The sequence below is a fragment of the Rhinatrema bivittatum genome, chromosome 3 (genome assembly GCF_901001135.1).
Source record: "Rhinatrema bivittatum chromosome 3, aRhiBiv1.1, whole genome shotgun sequence".
NCBI classification, from domain to species: Eukaryota; Metazoa; Chordata; class Amphibia; order Gymnophiona; family Rhinatrematidae; genus Rhinatrema; species Rhinatrema bivittatum.
In genome coordinates this window covers 121,862,439-121,882,751 of record NC_042617.1, presented here as the reverse complement: position 1 = coordinate 121,882,751, position 20,313 = coordinate 121,862,439, and the positions used below count along the sequence as shown (strand labels likewise).

Genomic DNA, 20,313 nt, shown 5'->3' with positions numbered 1-20,313 from the left:
TAAAATGAGGAAAATAATTAGAAAAAAACTGAAAGGTTCAGCTGCAAAGGTTAAAGTGTACATCAGGCATGGACATTGTTTAAAAATACAATCTTAGAAGCGCAGCCCAGATGTATTCCACACATTAAGAAAGGTGGAAGGAAAGCAAACAATTACCGGTATGGTTAAAAGGTGAGGTGAAAGAGGCTATTTTAGCCAAAAAAAAAAAAATCCTTCAAAAATTGGAAAAAGGAAAAAGCATAAGCATTGTCAAGTTAAGTATAAAACATTGATAAAGCAGCCTAAGAGAGAATTTGAAATGAAGTTGGCTGTAGAAGCAAAAACTCATAATAAAAACTTTAAAAAATATATCTGACACAACAAACCTGTGAGGGAGTCGTTTGGACTGTTAGATGACCAAGGGGTAAAGGGACTCTTTAGGGAAGATAAGGCTATTGCAGAAAGACTAAATACATTCTTTGCTTCTGTGTGTACTAATGAGGATGTGGGGGAGATACCAGTTCCAGAAATAATTTTCAAGGGTGATGAGTCAGATGAACTGAATCAAATTACTGTGAATCTGGAAGATGTAGTAGGCCAGATTGACAAACGAAAGAGTAGCAAATCACCTGGACAGATGTTGTACACCCCAGAGTTCTGAAGGAACTCAAAAATGAAATTTCTGATCTATTAGTTAAAATTTGTAACCTATCATTAAAATCATCTATTGTACCTGAAGACTGGAGGGTGGCCAATGTAACCCTAATATTTAGAAAGGCCTCCAGGGGCGATCCAGGAAACTATAGACCAATGAGTCAGACTTCAGTGCTGGGAAAAATAGTGGAAACTATTCTAAAGATCAAAATCACAGAGCATATAGAAAAACATGGTTTAATGGAACACAGCATGGATTTACCAAGGGAAGTCTTGCCTCACAAATCTGCTTCATTTTTTTTGAAGTGGTTAAACATGTGGATAAAGGGGAACCGGTAGATGTAATGCAGTTGCATTTTCAAAAGGCATTTGACATAGTCCCTCATGAGAGGTTTCTAAGAAAACTAGAAAGTCATGGGATAGGAGGTGATGTCTTTTTGTGGATTACAAACCGGTTAAAATACAGGAAACAGAGAGTAGGGTTAAATAGTAAGTTTTCTCAGTGGAAAAGGATAAACAGTGGAGTGCCTCAGGGGTCTGTACTTGGACTGGTGCTTTTCCATATATTTATAAATGATATGGAAAGGAATACAGCGAGTGAGGTAATCAAATTTGCACATAATACAAAATTATTCAGAGTAGTTAAATCACAAGTGGATTGTGATAAATTGCAGGAGGACCTTGTGAGACTGGAAGATTGGGCATCCAATGTGGAAAAGTGCAAGGTGATGCATATAGGGAAAAATAACCCATGCTGTAGTTACACGATGTTAGGTTCCATATTAGGAGCTACCACCCAAATCATCAGCTCAGTGTGCTAAGGTAATCAAAAAGCAAACAGAAAATATTAGGATGGGAATGGGAAAAAAAAATGGAAAATGTCATAATAACTCTGTATCGCTCCATGGTGAGGCCGCACCTTTAGGATGGTGTACAGTTCTGGTCGCTGCAGCTCAAAAAAGATGTTGCACTGGAGAAGGTACAGAGAAGGGTGACCAAAATGATAAAGATGATGGAACAGCTCCCCTATGAGGAAAGGCTAAAGAGGTTAGGGCTGTTCAGCTTGGAGAAGAGACGGCTGAGGAGGGATATGATCGAGGTCTTTAAATCATGAGAGGTGTAGAACAGGTAAATGTGAATCAGTTATTCGTTTGGATAATAGAAGGACTAGGAGGCACTCCATGAAGTTAGCAAGTAGCACATTTAAAACTAATTAGAGAAAATTCTTTTTCACTCAACGCACAATTAAGCTCTGGAATTTGTTACCAGGGGATGTGGTTAGTGCAGATGGTGTAGCTGGATTTAAAAAAGGCTTGGATAAGTTCTTGGAGGAGAAGTCCATTAACTGCTATTAATCAAGTTGACTTAGGGAATAGCCACTGCTATTACTGGCATCAGTAGCATGGGATCTTCTTAGTGTTTGGGTACTTGCCAGGTACTTGTAGTCTGGATTGGCCACTGTTGGAAACAGGATGCTACGCTTAATGGACCCTTGGTCAGACCCAGTATGGCAATTTCTTATCAAATTTTGTTCTTATAAATATTCACAATCCAGCATGAATGACTAAGAATGCTGTGGTTTCTCAACCTCAAGAATAATATAATTGGCCAAGGAACAGTCTTTCATCTGTATAGAGTTACCATGTCTGATGGGTTGGAAGTTAAGAGAATTTATTTAAAGAGCTCTTAGAATCCTGGAAGATTTCCTAAAGTCAAGAAAGGCTTCCAAAATAAAGCTTATTCTGTTTTTTAATAAAGGCCTAAAACTAGTCATCTTATGGGCACAAATAAAAGCACTGTTGGGAATGCAAGGTGCAACAGGAGTAAGAGAATTATCTTCCCTCATATATTCTAAGGTCTTTGAGTTGTCTAATTCTCTGTTTATAAATCCATTATCAATTTGTAATTTAATCCTGATCTTGAAGACACTAATGAAGCCACCTTTTGATCATTGGCCTCAGTTTCTGTATTTCTTATGTTATGAACCCTGCCCGCGGAGCTATCCCCCGCGAGCAGGCACTCACTCACCCTTTGCTGCTTCTGTTTGCTGCCTGACGCGGCATGGACGCCGCCGGAGTCTGGCTTTCCCACGCGGCCGGAGCCGCGGACTTTGTTGCCCTTCGCGGCCCGGAGGCCGCCCGTATTGCCTGCCCTTGTTGCGGCCTTAGCCGCGGACTTTCTGCCTCTTGTGGCACGGAGCCGCCACCGAAGTCTGTGTCATCTTCGCGGCCAGAGGCCGCAAGCCCCGGCCTGGATTAGCTGCTGGAGCCACCCCCGGGGCCTCCTGCAGCGGCTGGAGCCACTGCCGTCATCGGGATCTGTCCGCAGTACCAGCCCTGCCTCCTGCGTTGAAGACGTCAGTGCAGGACCGCTGTCCACGGTCTTGCACAGCCCTGCTTCCTTCCCCTTAGGTGCACGGCCTCGCCTCTCTTCTATATTTAAAGGGCCCACGGCCGGATATGCCCCACCTAGTGACTGACTTCCTGTGCTAGCCCTATAAAAGGGCTGTCTTCGTACTAAGTCTTTGCCTTGCATCGGAGTTACTTCACTCTGGAGGCTCCTGCCTGCCAGAGCTCCGTCAGGTTTTCTTCGTGGAGCTCCTCATCGTCTCGTCTTCATGTCATGTCTTGATTGCCTGAGGTCCCCATCCAGGTATCCTTGTGTTTCGTCTTTGGACATCCCGCTTCCTTATGTTCCTGGTTCCTTGGTGTCCTGCTCCTGTGTCTTCAGCGCTCTTAAAGATTTTTTTAAAGATGGCGCCGGCCATTCAGTACTCCTACCATGTGACAGGGGCTGGCCAATGGCACGGTTACCCTGTCACATGGTAAGGGCAAAGGGCCATCGGCGCCATTTTTATTAGTGGCAGCCGACGGCCCGAGAGCGGGAGATCGCTCCTGGGGCCCACTGGACCACCAGGTAATTTTAAAACGTTTTTGGGGGGGTCGGGAGGGTGGTGGAGGCTAAGGGAGCGGTTTTAAAGGGTCGGGTGGGTTTTTTGTTTATCGGCCGACAGCCTGAGCACGAGAGAACGCTCCCGGGACCCCCGCTGGACCACCAGGTAATTTTAAAACGTTTTTGGGGGGGTTGAGAGGGTGGTGGAGGCTAAGGGAGCGGTTTTAAAGGGTTGGGGTGGGTTTTTAGGTTGTGTCCTAACTCCCGTTAGTGTGCACTAACCCAATTAACGATTTTTTCACGATAAATCGGTGGAATTTCTATTGTATCACACTCTTTAACGATTAATGACGATTTAAAAAAATATCGGACGATATTTTAAATCGTCAAAAACCGATTCACATTCCTACGCCTGAGCCTTCTGCTCCTGTCAGGCCTTTGTCCCTCGGACGACGTCTTTCCCGAGCGTGGAGTGGCCTGCAGGTGGAATTCGTTCCTGTGCTCCTGAGCCGTCTTGTCCTACCAGCCTTTGTGGAGCTCCGGATAACATATGGCTCCGTCGTTGAAGTTCTGCCTCGGCTGGATTCTTCCCTGTGCTCGACCCGCTCTCTGCCTGGTCCGTGACCAGCCTCCTTGGGCTGTGTAGGGCACGCAGTGGGACAGGGTGGTCCGTGACCAGCCCATTGGGTCCGCCCGTGAAGGTGGGCTGAGTAGGGCGCCCTGAGAGACAGTGCCAATGTCCTCCTGCCCAGCTTCTCATCTTGTCAGGACTTCGTCAAGTTCCTTGTCTCTGATGCCGTTGCATCGACCCTGGTCCGTGATGTCGTCGCATCAGCCCTGGTGTCATGTCTTCAATTGCCGTGGTGTCATCTCTTCGCCTCATCTGTGAATCTTTGCATCAACCTTGGTGTCATGTCTTCATGTCAACTCCTCCGTCTGCCCTCATCCTCAGGCCGGCCTGCTGCTCCAGGCCGATTCAAGCGGCAGGTCTGAAAGGGCTCGGAACGGTCAGAAGACCGTTCCCCTACTAACATCATCTTGTTGTTGGTGCTGGGAGCTTGCAGGCCTGGCAGAGGGTAAGACCGTAGGCATGCCATGCTGGAATACGCCATCAACCTTCGGTTCGGTCCTGGATCCATCTGGGGTCGGGCTAAGGCCCAAGGGCACACTAAAACACCCGCCACATAACATCTTATTGATTACATTTTTTTGCAATGATTTGTTTGGGAAGAAGTCAGCCATCTCTAGGCTCTTGTCTTCTGTCTCTTTGTCTTCAAATCATTTGAATCAGCAAGTAGCATTGCTTAGTGGATATCCAGAGGCCAGGTCTCCATTAGAGAAAAGTTTACACTTTCTGGATTTTAAGAAATGTTCTATATTTTATTTGGAGAGGTTAGAATACTTATAATAATCAAAACAGTTGATTTTGTTTTGGCAAAGAAAAAAAAATTATCTCGAAGATGGTCATTGCCATATAGAAAATTTTATTTTCAAGGCTTACAAGGTGTGGGACTTCTTGGCCCAAAGTTTAGTCAGGCCTCGTGCATTCAGAGCCTTGGTGACTTCTCAGACAGAGAATGAATGAATATGTGGCAAAGATGTGAGAGTCTGCCTCTTGAAAGCCAATATTCTGTCTTATTTAAACTTAGCATATTGATAGATGGACATCAGTGGATGCAGAGTTTGGAAGAAAACGTCTGCAAGCCTTTTTTTAATCCATCAAAATAGGGTCTTGTTGAGGTAAGTCCCTACCTGGTACAAACTGGCAGAGATGTAAACAGAGGCATTTCTCTTTTCACCTAATTCTTGTTTGTGTCTTGCTAGTCTGGACCAGACTTCCTTTGTCAATGTAACTGTATGCACTTGGTTAATGTAATAATGCTGCTCAAAAAAATATAAATTCTGTGCACAAAAACTTAAAATTCTGCAAAATTCTCCAAACTTTATATTGGTCAAAATAACACAATTTTCATGATGGTCCTTAATTACATTTTAAATTAATACAGAAAAAAGTTATTACTTAAAGATTCAGAATTTTAAATACTTTAAACAGAATTTCCCTAGAAATTCACTGTAAGAGTGTCCCTTCCACTCTCTCTCCCTACTCCCCTGGCCACTTTGCCCATCAGACCCCAACGCCTCCACCTGCCAGTATCTCTCCTCTCCATCTCTAGGCTCAACCCCTTCCACTCTATCTGCACTCCCAGAGTTTGACCCCATTCTTAGAACTGTCCCTCCCTCTCTCACACATATGCTCCCTTTCTCTAGTGCACACACACATCCCCTCATACAGGGTCTCTCTCTCTTGCATGCACACTCTCACAAGCTCCCTCTCTCTCTCACGCATACACCCTCACACAGGCTACCTATGTCTGTCTCTCTTTTTTTTTTTTATTTATAATTTTTCAAATTTATAACATTTACATCAAGTATTTGTTATCAAGAGACAGTTCAAGAAAAATTTAATACAAATGTACTTCAACAAAATATATCTGTACTAGCCCACATCAAGGGGGAAGGAGAGATATGGTTATGAGTGCTAGTCAATTATTTTATCCATCTCATTCCTAAATTACTAAGAAATCTGTAGTTTATCCCCAATAAAACGCTGTAGCTGTAAAGGATCAAAAAAACCAAACTTGTTTGATTGATATGTAATCTGGCATTTACATGGGAATTTCAAAAAGAAAATAGCACCTAAGTCCAAGACTGCCTGTTTTAATAATAAAAATTGTTTCCTCCTTGCTTGAGTTACCCGTGAGACATCAGGAAAGATCTGTATCTTTTGTCCGCAAAAGTTAAGATTTTTATTTTGAAAATATTTATTAAAGAACAGATCTTTATCTTTTCTCAACAAAAAGGTAACTAGCAGGGTAGCTCTAGATTCAATGTTATCCAAAGAATCCTCAAGGAAGGTAGTCACACCTGGACTCTCAAGTGTATCTACCCCTCCTTCAGCAGCCTGTGTAATTTTCCTAATAGGCAGGTAATACATTTTTGAGATATTGGGTATAGCTTGAGAATCATATGAAAGAATTTCAACTAGATATTTCCTAAACAATTCTATCTCTGACATCAGTCTGGATTTAGGAAAATTTAATAGACGCAAATTATGAGATCTCATATCGTTCTCTATTATTTCCAACCTAGAATATAATGTTAAATTATCCTTTATAAAGGTCACATTAGTTGCCTGTATGTTTTTAACAACAGAATCCAAATTTGCCATTGATACCTCTATTTTTTCAGTTCTATTATCTAAATCCAACAGCTTTTCCCTGGTTTCTTCTGTAAAAGTATGAACTTTAGATACCATCCCTGAAAACTTCTTGTCCATATTCATCATTAATCTCCACAAATCCAACATAGTAACATTTTCAGGTTCTGGCACACATTCTTCCACTATTGTATCAAACACAGGAACCGTTGGACACGGAACAATAATATTTCTCCCTATACCCACATTTTCTATAACACTACTATTTTGGATATTACATCCAGGATTATCAGGTGTTAATGAATTCGGGAAGAGATGCTGTGGGGACTTGGGGGTAGAAGGTACTGCTGCTGTTGCAGCCCCTGCTATTAATCCCTCTACAACGGATTCACGCATCCTAGTTATGTGTGAATCCATTGGTCCAACTTTTTTTGACAATGGAGGTATTGGTGATGAAGTAATGTTCTTTGACTTACGTTTCCTGCCCATTTCTTTTTTCCTTTTTTCTTTTACCAGGGGCGCGCCCCTTTGGCGCACGGCTTCAGCTGCGCGCCGGCGGCTGCGCGCCGCAGGGCTGTGATTTTATCGGCCCTCGGGGGTGCCTCCCGGAGATGTCACTTCCGGGTCCCGCCCCCTCTCCGGATCTCCTCCGCAAAAGTTCAGGTAGGCAATCTCCAGGCTCACCGGCGATAGCAGGAACAAAAGAGGACCTCTCCAGCACACGAACCCTCTCTCTCCTCTCCCAATTCGAGTGCCGCAGGGCTGTGATTTTATCGGCCCTCGGGGGTGCCTCCCGGAGACGTCACTTCCGGGTCCCGCCCCCTCTCCGGGTCTCCTCCGCAAAAGTTCAGGTAGGCAATCTCCAGGCTCACCGGCGATAACAGGAACAAAAGAGGACCTCTCCAGCACATGAACCCTCTCTCTCCTCTCCCAATTCGAGTGCCGCAGGGCTGTGATTTTATCGGCCCTCGGGGGTGCCTCCCGGAGACGTCACTTCCGGGTCCCGCCCCCTCTCCGGGTCTCCTCCGCAAATGTTCAGGTAGGCAATCTCCAGGCTCACCGGCGATAACAGGAACAAAAGAGGACCTCTCCAGCACACGAACCCTCTCTCTCCTCTCCCAATTCGAGTGCCGCAGGGCTGTGATTTTTATCGGCCCTCGGGGGTGCCTCCCGGAGACGTACCTTCCGGGTCCCGCCCCCTCCCCGGGTCTCCTCCGCAAAAGTTCAGGTAGGCAATCTCCAGGCTCACCGGCGATAGCAGGAACAAAAGAGGACCTCTCCAGCACACGAACCCTCTCTCTCCTCTCCCAATTCGAGTGCCGCAGGGCTGTGATTTTATCGGCCCTCGGGGGTGCCTCCCGGAGACGTCACTTCCGGGTCCCGCCCCCTCTCCGGGTCTCCTCCGCAAAAGTTCAGGTAGGCAATCTCCAGGCTCACCGGCGATAACAGGAACAAAAGAGGACCTCTCCAGCACACGAACCCTCTCTCTCCTCTCCCAATTCGAGTGCCGCAGGGCTGTGATTTTATCGGCCCTCGGGGGTGCCTCCCGGAGACGTCACTTCCGGGTCCCGCCCCCTCTCCGGGTCTCCTCCGCAAAAGTTCAGGTAGGCAATCTCCAGGCTCACCGGCGATAGCAGGAACAAAAGAGGACCTCTCCAGCACACGAACCCTCTCTCTCCTCTCCCCAATTCGAGAGCCGCAGGGCTGTGATTTTATCGGCCCTCGGGGGTGCCTCCCGGAGACGTCACTTCCGGGTCCAGCCCCCTCTCCGGGTCTCCTCTGCAAAAGTTCAGGTAGGCAATCTCCAGGCTCACCGGCGATAACAGGAACAAAAGAGGACCTCTCCAGCACACGAACCCTCTCTCTCCTCTCCCCTGTCTGTCTCTCACTCACTCCTTCACACAGGCTCTCTCTCACACATACAATCCCTTCACACAGGCCTCCACCCTCACATACACAGGATCCCTTTTTAGAACATAAGAAATTGCCATGCTGGGTCAGACCAAGGGTCCATCAAGCCCAGCATCCTGTTTCCAGCAGAAGCCAAACCAGGCTACAAGAACCTGGCAATTACCCAAACACTAAGAAGATCGCATAATTCTGATGCAATTAATAGCAGTGGCTGTTCCCTAAGTAAACTTGATTCATAGCCGTTAATGGACTTCTCCTCCAAGAACTTATCCAAACCTTTTTTTAACCCAGCTACTCTAACTGCACTAACCACATCCTCTGGCAACAAATTCCAGAGCTTTATTGTGCGTTGAGTGAGAAAGAATTTTCTCTGATTAGTCTTAAATGTGCTACTTGCTAACTTCATGGAATGCCCCCTAGTCCTTCTGTTATTTGTACACACTAGCTCCCAATCTCTCTCACACATACACACTCCTTCACAATCTCCTCTTATAGGCTCCCTCTCTCTGGCACCCACATTCAAACACCCCCCTGCTCTCTCTCACACTCCCCCTGCTTACCTTCCCTGGTCTCTCTCCCACCCCCCTGGTCTCTGTCTCTCACCCCTCCTCCCTCTTAATCTCTCATCATCCCTTCCCCTCCCCCTTCTCATATTCCCACCCCACTCCACTCCCCCCCCCCTATATACATTCATACTCACCGGGGTCTTCATCTTTGCCACAAGTGGAGTGCGTCCCGAGGCATGTGGGGGCTTTCATGTTCACCGCGAATGGTGTACGCACTCCGTTTTTGGTGCGCTGAGGGCCTTAATTTTCGCCGCAACCGGCACGCCGGGGGCCTTCATCTTCAGCGCGACCAGCGTGCTCCGTTCGCGGCATGCCGGGGTTTCTGCCATTTTCTGTGCAGAATTTGGCAGTTTTGCGCGGGGGGGGGGGGAGGGGAATTCTGCGCAAATTCTGCGCTCCACAGTAGTGCAGAATTCCCCCAGGATTAATATAATATGGGAGTTGATAAGCATAACTCTTACTTGCCCTTTCCTCATGGACATTCCAGCTGAAGAGAGTAACTCACAAATGTAGTTTCCAGTTGCCAGGTGATTTGGAGACCAGAAATGTTGCAGTATGTTCATAGTTCAATAAATCTTTTTATTTGAAATGTAATTAGCTAAGTACAGTCCTTCATTTGACAGACTACATTCCTAGATTTTAATTTTCATACTATCGGCATTCTGAATTTAACAAAGCACTCAACATATGATCAGTTATTCAGACACTCCATATTCAGCAGATTGATATATATCTTGCTATTTTCTGAATACAAGTTTTGGCTTGCTTTATTTTCAAAATGTCACATATTGAAACCTGTAGAATCTTTTTTGTTGTTTGATGTTTTATACTTGAAGATATCTTAAAGAGTGATGAGCAGTGCCTGACTTGATGCTTTTATTTAAAGGTTGTGCATGTTGGGAGGCTAGTTGGATTAATGAATTAACATAGTTTGAGACTGCTTATTAAAATTCAGCCTACATTGGTTGTGGTTAATGTCCTTACAGCCTGACATATTCAGTAGAATATGTGAGGTAATGTGATGGAATCATTCCCGTTCTTGATAAGCAGGCATCTTCATTATTTAAAGCCACTATCAAAACAATTCCCCAGTTGGCAGTTTGTTTACAGGCAAGTGGCTGAACTGTGCCCTCATTTCCAAAGAAGCTTTTTTCAGAACAGGACTGGGGCACTTTGCCATATCATCGTGTAAAAAACTTGCATTCACTGTCCATTTTTTACCTGCCCTGGCTGCTAAGGATATCAGTTTTCAGTGTCTTTAGTCTAGCATCTTTCGTGATAACTAAATTCTTTAAAATAAAATAAAAGGTATGCTTGTCTGTAGGTAGTACAATTTATTTATTTTCTTCAAAGGCCTCCATTATCACTTATGCTTTTGGCCCGAAGGAGGACTGTAGCTTCATACCCTGTCATGTTGACATTTACTGTAGTTTTCCTGTGAAAATATTCATCATTCCTGCAACAGTGATAACATTTGGGAGGGCCATGACTTGACACAACTAAATTAAAAAAAAAAAAATCTTCATTCATGGATTGCAATTTTTCTCATCCGACTTGTTTGAAAATTAGACATGTTAGCAACATGTGGTGAACTTGAAGTATAAATGCTATTTACTAAGTTTGTACATTATTTTTTTTTTTAATAAGACTTTTTCCTTTTGTATCCATGGGTGTTTTAACTGCTGAGCTTGGTTAATTGGTCCTTACAGGAGTTGAGGTAATATCTTCTTAAAGTCATAAGATGTCATTTCAGTGCACTTATAATTATTGTACTCCTGGGAGAATTCTGTTGAAAAAGCATTCTGTACAAAAATACAAATTCTACACACAATTTTTTTTAAATTCTGCAGACTTTATTTGGTCAGAGAACACAATATATATATATACCCACTGTCTTTGAGTAATAATTTAGAATGTAATACAGCAGAGGTGTAGTTACGGGTGTTCCTCAGTGGCCTATGCCTCTTCACTTTTGGCTTAGGCCCCACCCCTATCAGTAGGGTTATGTCCACTTTGAGTCAGCCTGTGAGAGTCTGGAGGCATTAGAATCACTGCCAATTGATGATCTCTTGAATGGGAAACACCTTGAGCTAGATATATAAAAGTTTGAGGTCTTCAAAGTCTTTGTTTACTTTTGGCAGTTAATTATTTATCCCACCTCCTCTTAGCCCCTTCAAAGTTCCTGGGCAGGTAGGAAGCCTATTTACACAGTTGTCCGACAGCTGCCAGAGATATTTACCATTTCATAAAAGAGCTGCCTTAACTAGAGAGGGAGATTGGGAAATAAGAGACAGGCCAGGGAAATAGTGAAGAGCCCAGGAGAGGGTTGACAGAAATGAAAAGGGTTTTGTAGCCATTGTAGTGAAGACTCACATAGGATGGAATAAGGGGGAAAGGTTGGCCTCAATGCCCACCCATGTTTAACCTTGGCCTGCTCCCCCCCCCCCCAAAAAAAAAAAAAATTCAGTTTAGGTTAAGCTCCTGCAATACAGAAAAAAGTTATTACTCAAAGATGCAGATTTTTTATATTTTTTGTGCAGAATTTTCCCATCATAAGGCTTGACCCTTCCAGATTATGCTTGACCTCCCCCAGACTCAAAGACCCTCCCCAGCTCTCTCCCCCTTATGGCTTGAACCCCATCCACTTGCTTCTTCTCTCTACCCCTTGAGTCAATTCCCCAGTTTGCTCGCTACCTTCCCCTCCCCCATCTCTCATCCCTTTTTCCCCATCAGCTATTTCTTTCTGCACTACCAGACTCCACTCCATTCTCTTTCTCTCTCCCCTCCCAAGAAAGATCCCAATCAATTACACCCCTCTACCCCCACACTTAGACCTTCTTCCCCCCAATTCTTTCTTTCTACCTTGCAAGTACCCCAGCTTTCTCTCTCCCCCCCTCCAGGCTTGGACTCTGCTCAGCCCTCTGCTGCCCCCAGAAAGACTCCTAACTTTTCTCTCTCTGGTCCCCACAAAGCTTGAACCCTTCCCCAGCTTTCTCTTTCTGCCCTTCCCCACAGTCAATCTGCTCTCCCCTAGCTTTCTCTCTGTCTACCCTCCCACCCAGGCCTGATGCATGGGGTGCATGGAAATAGGACAGCAGAAAAAGACACACGACCCATCATGTCTGTAGACAGATAGAAAGCTTCACCCTCCCCAAGTTCTCTCCCTTCACCCCAGCAAGACCTCCTAGCTTTCTCTCTGTCTGTCAGCCCCAGCCCACTTTAGGAAGGCCCCTTAGCTTTCTCTGTCTGCTACCCCCTCCTTAACAAGACTCCCAGTTTTCTTGTACCTTCCTCCAAGCTCGCTATCTACTTCTTTGGTTCAGGCTCCACTCAACCCCTACTGTTCCCTCTTGTATTTGAGCTGCACAAATCAAGGGTGACACTGCAGAGTCCTTTCTTTCAGCCTGCTTGGGCCAACACCAACTCTTGTCTTTTCCGATCTACACAGACCAGCTCACTGCTGTTCCATTCTTGCTTCCAACTGACAGTGACACTATTTCTTCTTTTCTACTGGCCCCTGCAGGGCTACACTGCCATTGCTGTTGCTTCCTGGTTCTCTGCACCTAATTCTGTGGGGCAAATGCAGAATTATGCATGGGAGGGGAATTTTGTTCAACACAGAATTCGCCCAGGAGTAGGACTACTAATTATAAATAGAGAAATAAAGCAAGCTTTTATGAAAATAGAAGATTTTGTTCCCTTGTGTTGAATTCTAATGACTCAGTTGCTAGGTTGTTTTTTATTTCTTGTTTTAGGGATGAAGATATGCAAAGTTTGGCTAGTTTGATGAGTATGAAGCAAGCAGACATTGGAAATTTAGATGATTTTGAAGAAGACAATGAAGATGATGATGAGAACAGAGTAAATCAAGAAGAAAAGGCTGCAAAAATCACAGGTTTGTTTTTAATAGATCACTACTTCTGCTGTTATGCATTGCTTAAATGTTCTCTTCCTTTAATAAATTATAATATGGGTTTTGTACAGTAATAGCATAATATCTTAGTGATTTTTTCAACATACCATTCTCAAATTCTTTCACCACATTAATTAATTTTGTTATTGATTTATATTACAAAACCCTGACACTATATAGATACATATATTCTATACCTTTGAGTTACATATGTTCAGGTAGTGAATCTCAAGTATCTATGTGAGGGAAAGGGAATATTTTACTGCAGAATTTTTGGGCAATAGTCTGCTTCACTAGAAACATTTTCTGTAGTAGCGACTCAAAATTATGGGGAAAAATAAAAATGGCAGAAAATGATTATTAAATATTTTTTATAACCCTTATGTCCTGCATTTTTGTCCTCGATGTATTCTATCTTTGTCTATTTTGTTTTCTTTTCATTCATTGATTTTTTTCTCTTTTCTTTTCTTTACCCTTCTTTTACTATTTCCTATCATTTCTCTATACCAACCTTTCTCCCTTTAATTTTCTGTCTTCTCTTCACTCCCTTTGTCTTTCTTACCTTTTCTTCCTCCATCCTTACTCTGCAACATTCTTTCCCTCTCCCTTTATCCCTCCCCTCTCTCTCTCTTTCTTCCTCAGCCTTCTCTGAAGACAAGCAGGTTCAATGGTCACAAAAATAGCTCTGAGTGGAACATAATATTCAGAGTGTTTTAGGTAAACAATAAGAGGCCAGTTTTCAAATGGTTTAGGTACCTAACTTTGTGAGTTAAGCTCCTAAATTGGCCCTTTTGAAAATTCACTAGGACTGAGTTCCTAAATTTAGGCTCCTAGGTTTCACTGGGCTCTTAGATTTAGGATCCTAAAAAGTGGATGGCTTACAGGGTGGATGTATCCAATATATATCCATGTATTTTACAGGGGCAGAGCTAGGGTGGGGAAAAAGTTAAATGCTTACCACTGATTTTTAGCACTAAGCACCTAACTTAGGTACATAAATGTAGGTGAATGAATAGTGGGGCCTATATTTAGGCCTCCTAAGGTTTAAGTTCCTTAATATATGTGAATTTTCATTTGAAAATCTAGCCTCCTAACTTCAACTGAAAATAAGCACCTATCTAGCCTCCTAACTTCAACTGAAAATAAGCACCTAACTTAGGCCTGGATTTTCTAAAATTGCACGGCTTCCTGAATCCTGCGGTAATGGGGGGGTGAAGCGGGGGGGGGGGGGGGGCGGGCCTGCGAAACCCGGCAGGGATCGCACCACCGCGGTGTTTTCACTGCCGGCTTTCGCACCCAATAACGCCACCGTGAAAGGTGGCGCTATTGGGTGTGCTACTGGTGGCGAAAACGGGTTTTACCAGCAAAGTTACCGCCACGTCTGCCCTGACGCCATCCCGACTCCTCCTCTTTCGGTCCCGACTCCGCCCCTATCTAGCTATTGCATGCGAAATGTCCCATTTCGCATGCGATATCAATAGAAAATGACCCCCCCTTAGTTTTCTAACTTTAGCCTGGATGCATTAAACTGCAAATTTTTTCACAGAAGAGGTTCCACTATCATGGGGGGGGGGGGGGGTATTGATGCGATAGTGGGGCTCCTTCCCCAGAATAAATCACGGCTCTATTGTGTATTCTTTTGTCTCACAGCCAAACACCGTGGGACAAAAGAATGCGGCTAGCAGTCCTGTAGGTGTGATGGTGGCCCCAATCTCAAAGGTATCAAAATACGTCATTGTGGTTCAGGGAGCCACCCTTCCCTGCACACTCAGGTACCTCAATCGTCCTCCCGTACCCCCTGAACCTTAAAAATTAGTAGAAGATTCCGTGGCGCCCCCTAGCACCTGGCCCAATCAATGCCATTTTTCAAAATGGTGCCGACCAGATCTTGCCCCTTTCACATGACTGGGTTAAAGTCCAGGGATCTATCACGTGATATATGCTGTTTAATGTGCGCTAGAGCACTACTGTAGCTTAATGCATCACCCAGTTAGTTAGCTTTCTATATTCAGGCAATCATCTTTTTTGAATAGTGGCTTTTAAGTCTTTACTGCATTTATTTGGGATTTCATGTGCTGCAGTGGTCTTGAAGCTGCTTTCAGTTTCCATTTTTCTAATAGCCCAGTTAGACGTGTTCCAGTAGGCTCTGAAGGTTCTCTTAGTTCATGCTAATTCTTTTCCTGGCTTCAGCTAGAAACTTTATTATTTTTCCTACTTTGTTCTCTAGTCAGGTTTTTGTCATCCCCCCTTCAGGTTTAATTTGTTTTTGTTCTGCCAAATCAAATTTTCTGTCCACCCCCTATTTTTCTTTACAAGAAATAAGGCATCAGGCAATACTTCAGTTCATTTTTCCTTCTTTGGCATCTGTACATTTTTTTTCATGTTTTGAGTTTGTTTCAACTGTTGTCTCACAATATCAGAGAAGCAAACCAGCAGTTTCAAATTTTGCCCCAACTACCCATGAAAGATGTCTATCACTAACCATCATAAAGTGTACATCTGCCTTATTTATTTAGCTGATTTTTATATTCTGCTTTTCGGCCTTGGGAAGTACCACAATGTTGATGTCTATGGAATCTTCTCCAGGATATCTCCTAGTGTGATCTGGTCCCAAAAGGACTGACTCTGTGGTTTCCTTGCTAGTGAGCTTAAGCCCAACTTTAAAAAACTGGTTTCGGGGGGAGCGGAACCAAGATGGCCGAGTGAGAGAACACTGCTCCTTGCTGCTCTGCTATCTCCCCGAGATTTTCCTATTGCTGCTGTTTTGCGGGTTTCCTTGTTTCAGCTGTGCCGCACAAGAGGAAGGGGAAGGTTAGGGTTTTTCCATCCGAACCTAACCTCCCCACGGACCAGCGATCCATCTGCGAGTATGCGATTCTCACTATGGAGTTGAGGGCTTCTAGCCCCGCCGGTGAAACAGAGAGGAGCTCTGTTTTCACCTGGGGAGATATCCTTGAGCCCTCCTGACCCACGACCACAGCTGATGGCTCCCTCAGGTGACACTGTCTGTGTCAGGGCACCGAGAGAAGACTCTGTTGGAGTGCCTCTGCTGGATGGAGCCGCCGACATTGTGTTTGATTGGGTGTTGACTCCCCCTCCTGACCAGCGGCTGGAGGTCTCCGCGGAGAGTGTTGGGGTTAGCAGAGATGTCCTCCCGGCTACACCTATCGGGAGTGTTTGTGTTGCTGGAGTTAAAAAAGGTGTTGGCCAGCCTTCCCAGGAGATATTGAGACCAGCCGTTATCATTCTGGAGTCCCTTTGGGACCTAATAGCAGGTATGTCCTCTGCTTTTAAAGAGCAGACCCGATGTTTAGAAACTGTTTCATTAAAGTCAGATACAGTTGCTCAAGATTACCAGCGAATCCTTCAGGATTACTCTACTCTCATTCAGAAGCCGGAAACAGATGTAAAAAATTTACAGGCTTCTAATGCAGCCATTATTTGGGAACATATGTCTTCTGATAGGCTGGAATTTTTGGAAAACTCCCTCCGACATTTGAATCTGAGGTTACTTAATTTCCCTAAGGTTCTTGGTGAATTGCCTTTGATTATTTTAAAAAAATATCTGGTTGAGATATTAAAGATTCCTTCGGATTTGATTCCATCTACTAAGAAGATTGTGTTCCTTTTTCAGAGGCAAAAACTACCACAGTTCAATAATGAAGGGAACTTTCCCAATTTGTCTGAATATTTAGAAAACTCTACTATAGAAGTTACTGGAAGATTTACGTTGTTAGTTTCCTTCTTCTCTGAGCAAGATTTAAGTCTTTTTTATGCGATATTATTTTAAAATTTCTTTTTTGGTTGGTGCAGTCTAAGTCTACCCAGACTTAGCTAGATCTGCACAGATGCGTCCGAAGGCTTTTTTTGAATAATAGATCTGAAGTTACTTCTTTGGGTGCAAGTTTTCTTTTGTGTTACCCATGCAAATGTATAATTAAACTACAGGATAATATCTATATTTTCTTTATTTCTGAACAGTTGTGGGAGTTCTTAAATGTTAGAGTGTCATCAGTTCCTGCTATTAATCTTTAGTGTTAGTGGGTTATTTTGTGATTTGTGGGGAATTCCACGCTGCAATTTCTTTGTTTTTTGTGTTTCTGTTGAGCTCCTTTTTTTTTTTTTTTTGCTTCCTCTCTCCCCCTCTTAATTTCCTCTATATGAAAAGAGAGTTTGTAATGTATCTGCTGTATTGGTCAATTATCTTTAATTACATATTTTCTTGATATGTATTCTCAAAATTTCTTTTAACAAAGTATTACTTTGTGGTTGTAATAATAAAGCTTAATAAAGATAAAAAAAAAAAAAAAAAACTGGTTTCAAAGTCTCAAGACATGTACTGGAAATCCAATAATGTTTTCTTTTGTGGCCAGACCTTGCTGAAGAGGTTCTCAGGCTGTCTGGTACATCAGTCTGAGGATAAGCTCAGGTAATGAACCAAGTCTGTCTCCCTGCTCAAGTCTGTATTAGGGTTCCAAAACCTTTTCCCGAGAGTTGAAAGTAGCAAGCAGTCTTGTGGAGGCTTTGACATTTTGGCACTGCACCTGGACATACCTTTGAGAGTCTAGATGTGACTGAGGTTTCACACACTTCAAAGCAGGAGTTCTGAAGATTAGATTGAACTTCTGTAACAAGGCCACACCACACCGGTCTCCCAAAGAGCTTCCTAAAGTCTTCAGATTTTCCCTCGAATGAGCAATCTGGGATGGGCAGTCTCTGACGAGGCATACAGCTTCATTATCTAAATTGTTTGGAGTTAAGTTGGAGAGAAGAATTTCAGTGATTCTTGATCAATGCTCCAACTCTCCATTTTGAGGTTCAAGCATGGAGTCCCTCAACCCTGATGGGTGTATTTAGCAGTTTGCCAGTTGATGTATCTCTATCAGCATACAGTTTTCTGGTGCTGATGCTAACTCTGTTCACCAGTTGTCTAAATTGGCCATGCTAAGTTTTGAGGAAGTGATCCAGGCCCAGGAAGCCAAGCTTATTTTTTCCCTGACCTAGATTCTAGGATGATTTGAGCTGAGATTGTGCCCATTGTTGCTGTTTGCTTCTGGATCAGCAAAATTTTGACAAACTTTAGTATCCCTATATATAAATAACTCAGAATCCGAGGAATAATGGTTCTCAGAACATTTCATTTGTTGAAAGTAGTCCTGAAGAGGACTGTTCTCCAGAATTCACTTTGGAGGCCTCTCCAGAACAGAAGGAAGTATTCACCATTTTTGGTTCTTTCTTTCCCAGCTTTTATTGAAAGGATGACTAAGGCTTTCCCTTTTGGTTTTCAGGTGCAGAAAAACTTAGGGCACTTTTACTTGGTTTCCTAAATACTTCGATGCTCCAAAAGGATTGATTGCAGCACCTGTCCACTCTATCCTCCAGGATGTGTGAAAAAGATATGGGAAACCCCATACAGCCCCTAGTGGAAAAGAAAGCAGACATAAAGTATTATTTCCAGGCAGCTATAGGATTCAGTAAGTCCCAACTGTTATCAAAATGTGTGGTTGTTGAACCTGCCCTCCAAAGTGCTAAAACCACTAAGACTCATGTTTCTGGGTACTTGGGTTGTGAATGTAAGACCTTAAACCTTTTTGTGAGATGCAGTTATCAAGATATGTTATGATCCTGCATAATTTCTTACTAACTTTACACGATTGCATACTTACATACCATTTGGAAGATGCTGCCAAATTTATTGACTCTTCCTCAAGAGAAGTCAAACAAATTTCACAACCTTATGGAGAAAAATGAAGACTGAAAAACATCTATCTCAAATGAACTACTGTGTTTTTGAGATGGCATCAGGAACCTCTGCAGTGACCATAGACATTTACAACATCTTATGGCTGTAATCTTTAGGCTTTCATGAAGATGTGCAGGAAAAACTTGCTAACTTGCTGTGCAATGAGGACAGTATCTTAAGAGATGAGGTCAAGGAAGCAGTGGATGTCCTAGAGAATCACCACCCTATGCTTCTGATCTTTTCTGCTGCTGTGTCTGAGCTATGTTTAGCTCCTTCCTCAAAGGAAACATTTCCCAAGATTCTTCTCATTCAAGACAACAGGACTCAGTTTTTCACCACTGACCTCAAAATTCCATACTTCCACTCTGTCAAAAACCAGGGTTTTGAATAAATCCATGAGAAGGGAGCCAGTGTTTTAATATGTTTCACAGCACCTCCCTGTGTGTGTGGGAGGGGGGAGGGGCAGGGATTGGAGGGTGGGAGACAGAGGATTGGGATAGAAAAGTAGAGAAGAAAGATGAAATATTTTGCTAACCATTGGCCCATTATAATCTTGGCAATGGGGTCCTCCATTCATAAGGAAAGATTACAGATTGTATATATTGACCATCTATCTAAATTGCCATACCATAGTTTCTCAGCTCATTCTAAGCGAAGATCTACTCAGGTTAGAAATTTCCTCTCTCTTCAACCAAACATTCAATCAACTGTAACTTTTAATCCGCCTTTTTAATACGAGCCTCAGTTCAGCAATATCAAAGAACAACATAGGAAAAAGTTTGACAATATAAATAATAGTGTGCAAAAATGCAAAAAACAATCATAAGCATAAATAAAACAATAAGAATCAATTAAATTAACTCAATAAATAGCAAAACAGAAGCTGCAAAGGGCAGTAGACCCATTAAAAACCCATTTGAAACTATTTATCCAAGAACAGATAGTTATCAAACAGTCCAATTTAGTTCCAAAGCCCAAGGGAAAAAAACAGTCAACAGAGTCAATCCAATAATAGGTAATATTAAAAATGTTTTAAACTTCAAAGAGATGGAACTAAAGGGCCTGTTTGAAAAGCTATGTTTTAACTAGTTTGCTAAAAATAAGATAATTATCTGATAGCCATGCTCCTTTAGCATGTTATCCCAAAGTTGAGGTGGGGTGGGTTGGGGGGGAGTAATATACAAGGAAGCTCTTTTCTGAGTTCTGGATAGTCTTACCTTGGAAAATTATGGAACAACTAACAGGGCCTTATTAGCTGAGCCTAAGGTATGGGTAGGAATGCATGGCATTAATAGACTCTAAGTAAGTTGGACCAGTGTCCTCCTTTAGGACCTTTAAAAACCAAAATCTTAAAATGAACTCAGTCTAATTGGAAACCTTTACAGATTTTTTAAAACTGGAAATATTCTGTCACAAAATTTGGTGCCAGAAAGTATTC

The 20,313-nt window shown here is 43.2% G+C and overlaps 1 protein-coding gene across 5 annotated transcripts in view; it reads left to right on the top strand.

The window, feature by feature from the left end:
* Positions 1 to 20,313, top strand: part of EHBP1 (EH domain binding protein 1) — an 807,334-nt gene that overhangs the window by 220,725 nt on the left and 566,296 nt on the right. For all 5 annotated transcript variants that reach the window (XM_029593675.1, XM_029593673.1, XM_029593671.1 and 2 more), the window contains exon 7: positions 12,975 to 13,114. In XM_029593675.1, coding sequence (XP_029449535.1) covers positions 12,975 to 13,114 — 140 coding nt within the window. The remainder of the gene's footprint in view (positions 1 to 12,974; positions 13,115 to 20,313) is intronic.